This window comes from Trachinotus anak, unplaced genomic scaffold (genome assembly GCF_046630095.1).
Source record: "Trachinotus anak isolate AG129_WGS33_773 ecotype Australia unplaced genomic scaffold, CSIRO_AGI_Tana_v1 ptg000031l, whole genome shotgun sequence".
NCBI lineage: Eukaryota > Metazoa > Chordata > Actinopteri > Carangiformes > Carangidae > Trachinotus > Trachinotus anak.
The window spans coordinates 9,432,936-9,440,066 of record NW_027273882.1 but is presented as its reverse complement, the minus strand read 5'-3'; the positions used below and the strand labels follow the sequence as shown (position 1 = coordinate 9,440,066).

At 48.2% G+C, this 7,131-nt stretch overlaps 1 protein-coding gene across 8 annotated transcripts in view; it reads right to left on the bottom strand.

Annotated features, from left to right (window-relative positions):
- Positions 1–911: 911 nt before the first annotated feature.
- Positions 912–7,131, bottom strand: part of cdc42bpb (CDC42 binding protein kinase beta (DMPK-like)) — a 33,613-nt gene continuing 27,393 nt past the window's right edge. For 5 of the 8 annotated variants that reach the window (XM_071467381.1, XM_071467387.1, XM_071467384.1 and 2 more), the window contains 11 exons: positions 6,258–6,320; positions 5,735–5,976; positions 5,286–5,640; positions 4,957–5,054; positions 4,787–4,871; positions 4,276–4,393; positions 3,988–4,105; positions 3,591–3,815; positions 2,488–2,596; positions 2,186–2,247; positions 912–1,665 (listed from right to left, as the gene is read on the bottom strand). In XM_071467381.1, coding sequence (XP_071323482.1) covers positions 1,543–1,665; positions 2,186–2,247; positions 2,488–2,596; positions 3,591–3,815; positions 3,988–4,105; positions 4,276–4,393; positions 4,787–4,871; positions 4,957–5,054; positions 5,286–5,640; positions 5,735–5,976; positions 6,258–6,320 — 1,598 coding nt within the window. In that variant the 3' untranslated portion in view covers positions 912–1,542. Of the gene's footprint in view, positions 1,666–2,185; positions 2,248–2,487; positions 2,597–3,590; positions 3,816–3,987; positions 4,106–4,171; positions 4,394–4,786; positions 4,872–4,956; positions 5,055–5,285; positions 5,641–5,734; positions 5,977–6,257; positions 6,321–7,131 lie in introns of those variants that run through there. The other 3 variants (XM_071467386.1, XM_071467388.1, XR_011686446.1) reach the window with 2 other exon arrangements.

Below are 7,131 nucleotides of genomic sequence, written 5' to 3'. Positions count from 1 at the left end.
GTAAACTAGAGTTAACTGAACCAGGTGATAACAGCTTCACGATCCAGGGGATCAGGACGATGTGAGGTTCAGTTAAACCAGGTAAGAGAGTGAACCAGGGTTTGTTGAACCTGATTTGTGGTCCAGGCCTCAGGACCTGACAGAGCCTCAGAGTCTGAACCCTTGTGGATGGACCAGGCCTTTCTTCTTCTTCTTCTGAGAGTAAAACTGTGGCTTTCTGTACAGCTACTGCTGCTCTTCATCATCATCATCCTCCGTGTTAAGCTCTTTTACTTTCAGACTGAAAACAGAACCAGGTCTTTAAGGTCCACATACACATTTAGAGATGCTCCATCCTGTAAGGAAGACCAGGAGCTGTGGTTGAAACCTTCAGAAACATGTGACTGTTTTTCTTCACACAGAATGAACTGATTCCTGTTCTGCCCTCTGATTGGCTCTGCTGTCTCCCTGCTCTCATCTGGCCACCGATTGGCTGAACCTGAGTGTGTAAACAAGCAGAGGCGCGCCCCCCCCCCCCATTAATAATTCATTGACCTGTCAGGCACGACTGAGGGATAAATGAATTATTAATGTGGAGCCTGGAGTCTGACCTGAAATCTGCTCTGAATTAAATATGACAAAAACACCATGAGGTCTGGTGGAGAACAACCCCCACACACTATACATTTTATATTCAAAAGGTCAAAGGTCAAGTTGACTGTGACATGATGTTTTGGTCATGAATCAACACTGTGACCACATTAACAACAGGAAGTTCATTTATTCAGTTTGGATCATGTGTCTTTCGTTTGGTGTAGATGTTTCTTTTCTGTCAGTGAGGAAACATTAAAACAGTTACACTCATCTAAACATCACCTGCCCAGGTGTTCACCTGTCCAGGTGTCCCTCCTCAGACACAGAGACTGCTGAGATTCTCTTCAGATTCTTTTATTGTGTTTCTGTTTGGCTGCTAACAGGTTTTAGTTACAAAGATTCTTTAACTGGTGATTCTGGAAGAAACAGAGCAGTAGTGTTCAGGTGTGACCCCTCTCACCCGACCCCACCTGAGCTCTGATGTCAGAGGGTGAGGTCATGAGGGAGGGGTGCAACAGGAAAGATCATCACTTACACAAAATCAAAGATTATTTTTTGCTACAACAACGATGAAGATGATGTGCAACTTTAACAAAACTTTAAAATTAATTCATACAGTGTTTTTCCATCAGAGTGAGACCTCCCGTCTGTCAGGAAGTTAGCCAGTTATCTCAGTGGCTAACAGCCCGCTAAAGGAAGTTCAACAGGAAGTTCTTTAATGAAGAAGAAGAGCAGGTGACTGGTCCCACAGAGATCAATCAGAATAAAGGTCAAACACACAGCAGCCATCAGCAGGGGCAGGGTTAAAACCAGGGGGCGGGGCTTCCCAGCAGGTAAAATCCAACAACATAAAAGCAGCAGGAAGCTCAGACCCACCCCGCCACAATAAAATCATCAAAGTAAAATCTAAACTCTCAGTCTGCAATCTGATTGGCTCATTCAGCCGCTCAGGTGCACAGGGGTGGGGCCTCAGGGCTCAGAGTCCAGGCCATCCAGGGTGAGCTGGCTGCGGTGGGGGGAGTTGGGGCTGGGGGGGCTGCTGGGGTTGGAGCTGTTGGAGGGGGTCGAGTGTTTAGTGGAGTCCGAGTCCGGCTGGGCAAAAGACATTCACAACACATGGAGAGAGAGAGAGAGAGAGACAGAGAGAGAGAGAGAGTGAGAGAGAGAGTGAGAGTGAGAGAGTGAGAGTGAGAGAGAGAGAGAGAGAGAGAGAGAGAGAGAGAGAGAGAGAGAGAGAGAGAGAGAGAGAGAGAGGGTCACTTTGAGCTGTAATTCAGTTTATTTGGGCCACATTAAAACTCATCCACAGGTTCTGGTTCTGGTTCGTTCCACATCAGTGTTAAGTTCATCAATGAAATTTTTTTTTGACATAAACAAGACTAAAATGTAACAAAACATCACATTATTACATCACACACGGCTTATTACATCACAAGCCACCAGAGTCTGACCGGGCTGACACCTGGTCTGGGTCGGGCTGATTAGTCCACATCAGAATCTGGTTTCTGTCTTTCACTGTGGACTGAAGGAACCAAACCAGTCTGACCAGTGTTTATCAACACTCACTATGGACAGGCACACTTCACACATCCGGGGGGGGGGGGGGGTTTACCTCTCGGTCCAGGTCCTGGTCTGGTTCAGAGATGGCACGAGACGATGCTGCTCCCCCAAAATCTGAACCAATAGAAACACAGATTTCAGATGACATCATTGAGGACAGAGGACAATCAACCGATGATTTCAAAATAAGTCAAAACCTGTTTTGCTACAGAACCGTACGGGTGTGTTAACCTGAAGCTTTGAATGTGATGTGTGCGTACAGGTGTGTTTACCAGAAGCTGTACGGGTGATGTGTGTGTACAGGTGTGTTTACCTGAAGGTTTGCAGGTGATGTGTGTGTACAGGTGTGTTTACCAGAAGCTGTACGGGTGATGTGCGTCTTGCTTCTCTGGTGCCGGGAGATGCTGGACAGGGGGCGGGGCTTATCTTTAACAGAGTCGTCCTGAGAGGAAGGCATCACACTCTGCACACACACCAAATCAAACAGTGAACACACACACAGGACTCACAGGCTGACGCCTCTGAGGACTGACTGAAGCCAGTCTGTGGTGCCCCCCTGTGGTCATACAAAGCCCTGCCCCCACAGAAACGCAAAACAGAGCAGCTGTCATTTTGTTTGAAATCTGTGTTTCTGTTGCTAAGACTCGTGGGATATGTAGTTCCTGAGGCCGTACTACAGAGGGAGCAGGACTTCAGAGACCTCAGGTTGAAGGCCCTTTGGTGACAGAGAATGAAGGCAGTGGGGTGAAAGCACAGGAACAGGTCTGATTAAATTACCTCCAGTTACCGAACCTACAGAGGACACAGATCAGTCTGCAGGTGACTGGATCACAGGTGAGATACCAAAACAGCTACTAGACGACATTTAAACTCACACTGATCAAACAATCAATTGATTAATCTGGAAACAACCAACAGACTAATCAATACCATAAAATGACCATCAGCTGAAAAGAATCCAACCCTCTCACAGTCAGTTCCTGTCCTTTTAGCTCCACCCTCACCTGACCCTGTGTTCACGTGACAGGAGCACACCGGGACACTGTTGTTTCACAGTTCTGGATTTCACATCTGGTGCTACGATCACAATGATGACGACGACGACGACGACGACATGATTAAGACTCAGCTCCTCAGGCCTGTTTCACACTGTTACCCTGACCTTCAGCACACCTGTCTCACCTGAGAGCTGACACACTGCCTTTCTCTCGCCCACACACTGCTGCATTCAGGTGTGGGCTGTGAACCATGATGAGGTGGGTCACATGATGTCATCATCCCACAGTCTTTAAAGCATCATGTGACCAACTCAGGTGATGAACCTGAGGAGTCGTCACACCTGACATGAACGCAGCATGAACCTGATGGAGGTTTACAAAGAGCTGACCAGGCAGGAGAGGAAAGAGCCGGGGAGGAGAGTGAGCAGGGGTGAGGGAGATAGAGAGAAGCTGGCCTACCCTTCCCAGAGAGGAGGTGGAGGGAGAGGAGGAGGAGGAGGAAGGCTGCAGTAGGCTTTGCTGGGAGGAGGAGGAAGAGGAGGCGTCTTTCTGCAAGAAGGCACCGGCCGACGCCAACGTCATGTGATAGACGTGCTCAAAGTTGGAGGGGGGAGAGATGAGGTTGTGACGGGACGAGGAGGAGGAGGGGGAGGGAGAGGGGGAGGGGGAGGTGACATCACCAACCTGAACAATCAGGGAGGGGAAGGAGGAGGAGGGGGTGAGGAAGGTGAGACAGGGGGAGGAGGAGGAGAGAAGAGAGGAGGAGTCAGTGCGATGAACAGAGCTGTCAGAGGGGAAGGACGTGAAGGAGGAGAACATGCCGGCATGAGGAGGTGATCTACGGAGGAGGAGTTACCAGAGGGAGGTCCATCAGGACCTGCATCCCGTCTCCTGGTCCCATGTGAGCTACGTGGTTGAAGTTGGTCGGGTTAGAGATCATCTTTGATCTCAGCTCTGGGTCCCTCAGCATCTCCCTGGAAACACACACACACACACACACACACACACACACACACACACACACACACACACACACACACACACACACACACACACACACACACACACACACAAATAATCTGTTTTATTTTGCTGAGTCACTTTCATTATTTTGCTGAGTCACTTTGATATTTTGCAGAGTCACCTCCTCTGCTGAAGTCGCTCCTCCTCAGGAACCTTGAAGAGAAACTTTCTCTTGCTGCGAGTTCGAACCATCAACTTCCTGCTGTGGTCGGACGTCTCTGGGATGGTGAGGTCACCCTCTGAGGACAGACAGGTAGAGAGACATTAGCTTCAGAGCTGTCAAAGTGTAGTGTTAGTATCCAGGTGTGTGCCTGGATTCAGATTTAACAACAGATTTCTTCTCTTGTGTTATCGACCGCTCAAAATGCTTTAAACTGTTTACCACATTCATCCATATACACACATTCACCCACTCACACGTTCATACAGTGCTGTTGTCGGGGGCAATCTGCACTTTAGTATCTCGCCCATGTGGACTGGAAGGGGTGGGAATTGAACCAACAACCTTCTGATTTGTGGATGACCCGCTGTACCTACTCAGCCACATCCACTAGTTCAGACCAGTTTGTGGGTTCAGGTGTGTGAGGGTTCAGGTTCAGGTGTGTGTGGGTTCAGTTGTGTGGGGGTGTTACCTGATGAGGTGTTGCTGAAGTAAATCAGACGAGGAGGTTCTGAACTCAGCAAGTTTAACGTCCCTTCAACATTCAGAGGTCTGATCTGAGGATAGACACGGATCAAGGTCCTCAGTTAGTCCTAAATGTGATTGGCTGGTTCCTGGGTGTGCTGTGCAGAGATTGGTTACCTTGCGGAGGGAGATGGTCTGAACCCACTCCGTGGTGTGAATATCGAAGACATCAACTCCATATTCACTGTAGACCGTCAGGTGGGACGAGTTAGAACCTGGAGAGACACGTTTCACACCTATTTACCCATTTACATACACACCTGTTGCTTACATCCATCTGCACCTGCCTGAACTCACCTGACTACCAGCTGCTTCACCTGTCTGAACTCACCTGACTACCAGCTTCACCTGTCTGAACTCACCTGACTACCAGCTTCACCTGTCTGAGCTGTTGTATATGTACTTTCTCTTCCATGATGACATCAGTATCAACAGGAGTAACATACTACATGCAAGTGGCGTGGCGGGCCACATCAGCTCCTGGGTTCGAGACCGGCGGCCCTGTCCGTCAACGTAGATGCCGAGCTGGCTGAAGCAGAGCAGCAGCTCGCCAGACCCAACCTCCAGGGCGTGCAGGGCGTCCAGCGGCTGCTGGGATAGGAAGGCCAGCGATGGGTCAGCAGGGTTCACCAGGCTGATGGGGGACGACTCTCCCTGCAGGGCCAGCAGAGCGAAACCTGAAGGATACCCGACGCACAGTCGCTCCCTGACCATACCCAACCACTGCACCACACCTGGAGCCTGAACCTCCCACAGCCTCTTATGGTAAGGCCTCACTGGAGTGATCTCGTAGCACTGAACCTGAAGGGGGTGCAATCAGACGAGGAGCTTCAGGACAGGAAGAGAACCAGAACCAGAACCATAGAAACAGAGCTGTGGATTTCAGGTGACTGACCTGGCGTTTGACAGCAGCCAGCAGGCAAGCAGGGCCTCCAGGTCGGAGCACCCCTGTGGTCAGAGCTTGGCAGCCTTTGGTCTCTGTCATCTTGATGTCAAAGGCAGACTCTGCACCCTCCAGGACTCCCCAAGAATGAAGGTGGACCTGACGGTTCCGACCGCAGAGCAGAACGATGATTTTCTCCTTTGGGATCAAATCAATCTGATAGACCTTCTTACTGTCGACTGCTCGGACAATCACTGAGGAGAGAGACAGGTTACTTGTCTACTACATAGAAAAAGTTAGACATGATGTTTCTCAGCCTGGAAAAAGAAAAGAACGTGGACTATAGATGGTCCATTTTCACTATTCAACCCTGCTAATAAAAACACTTTTTAAATGATACAGACTCCATATCAGGGTAAAATCTACACTTAAGCCTCAAGCTACGTGTGGTTTTATCTGCTGCCTCACCCTAAGTTTAGACATGATTTTTAGCTTTAACAGGAGTTTGATCCGAAGATTCAATTGTCCATCTCACCATCTCTGGTGACCTCGACCACAAACAGACCATCTTCCGTTCCCAGGGCGATCCTTTCTCGATCTGCAAACAGAGAAAATGTGAGATGTGAGAAAAGCTTCATGATCAAAAAGGATCTATCTGAGAAACTGGCAGCAACACCAAACTAATCAATCAAGACATTTATGACTAACATCCTCAGCAGGCGGGGACGCCCAGCCTCCAGGCCTTATATCCTTTGATAACCAAGAGGTTGATGAAACAAAAATGGATGCCTATTTCATTAAGAAATACAGCTCTGTATGACTCACCTTATCAATTTATCAATTAGGACCAGCAAATTCCACATTAACTGGAAAAGGGCAGTCATTACACCAGTCGTCAAAGCACGGGATATTGATCTCATACTCAACTATCAGCCCATTTCTATTCTCACTGTCCTGTAAAAGGTGCTTGAGAAGGTTAGTCGACTACCTAAAGACCAATCAACTGCTCCATCCACAACAATTTGGATTCAGAACAAAATATTCCAGAAACTGCACATGGTTATTTCAAATGTTAAGCGTGCCTTGGACGGGGGCAATGTTGTGGGGGCAGTTTGTGTCAAAATTGAGGGGAATCCCCCAAGGTTCAATTGTGGGTCCACTGCTCTTTAGTTTGTTTATAAATGACTCGCCACAGTTTCCATGTGCTTCTCCATTAGAAAATAGGGCTCACCTGAAAACTTTAAATCAAGTCACAGAATGAAGAAATAGAGGAAGGAGGTCAATGACTTTAAGTTCTTAGGAATAATCTTAGATCCACAACTGAGATTTGATAAACATGTAAAGAAGATCTCAAAACAATGAAGACCAACCTTATTTCCTTCAAATTAATTAGACACTATATACCTTTT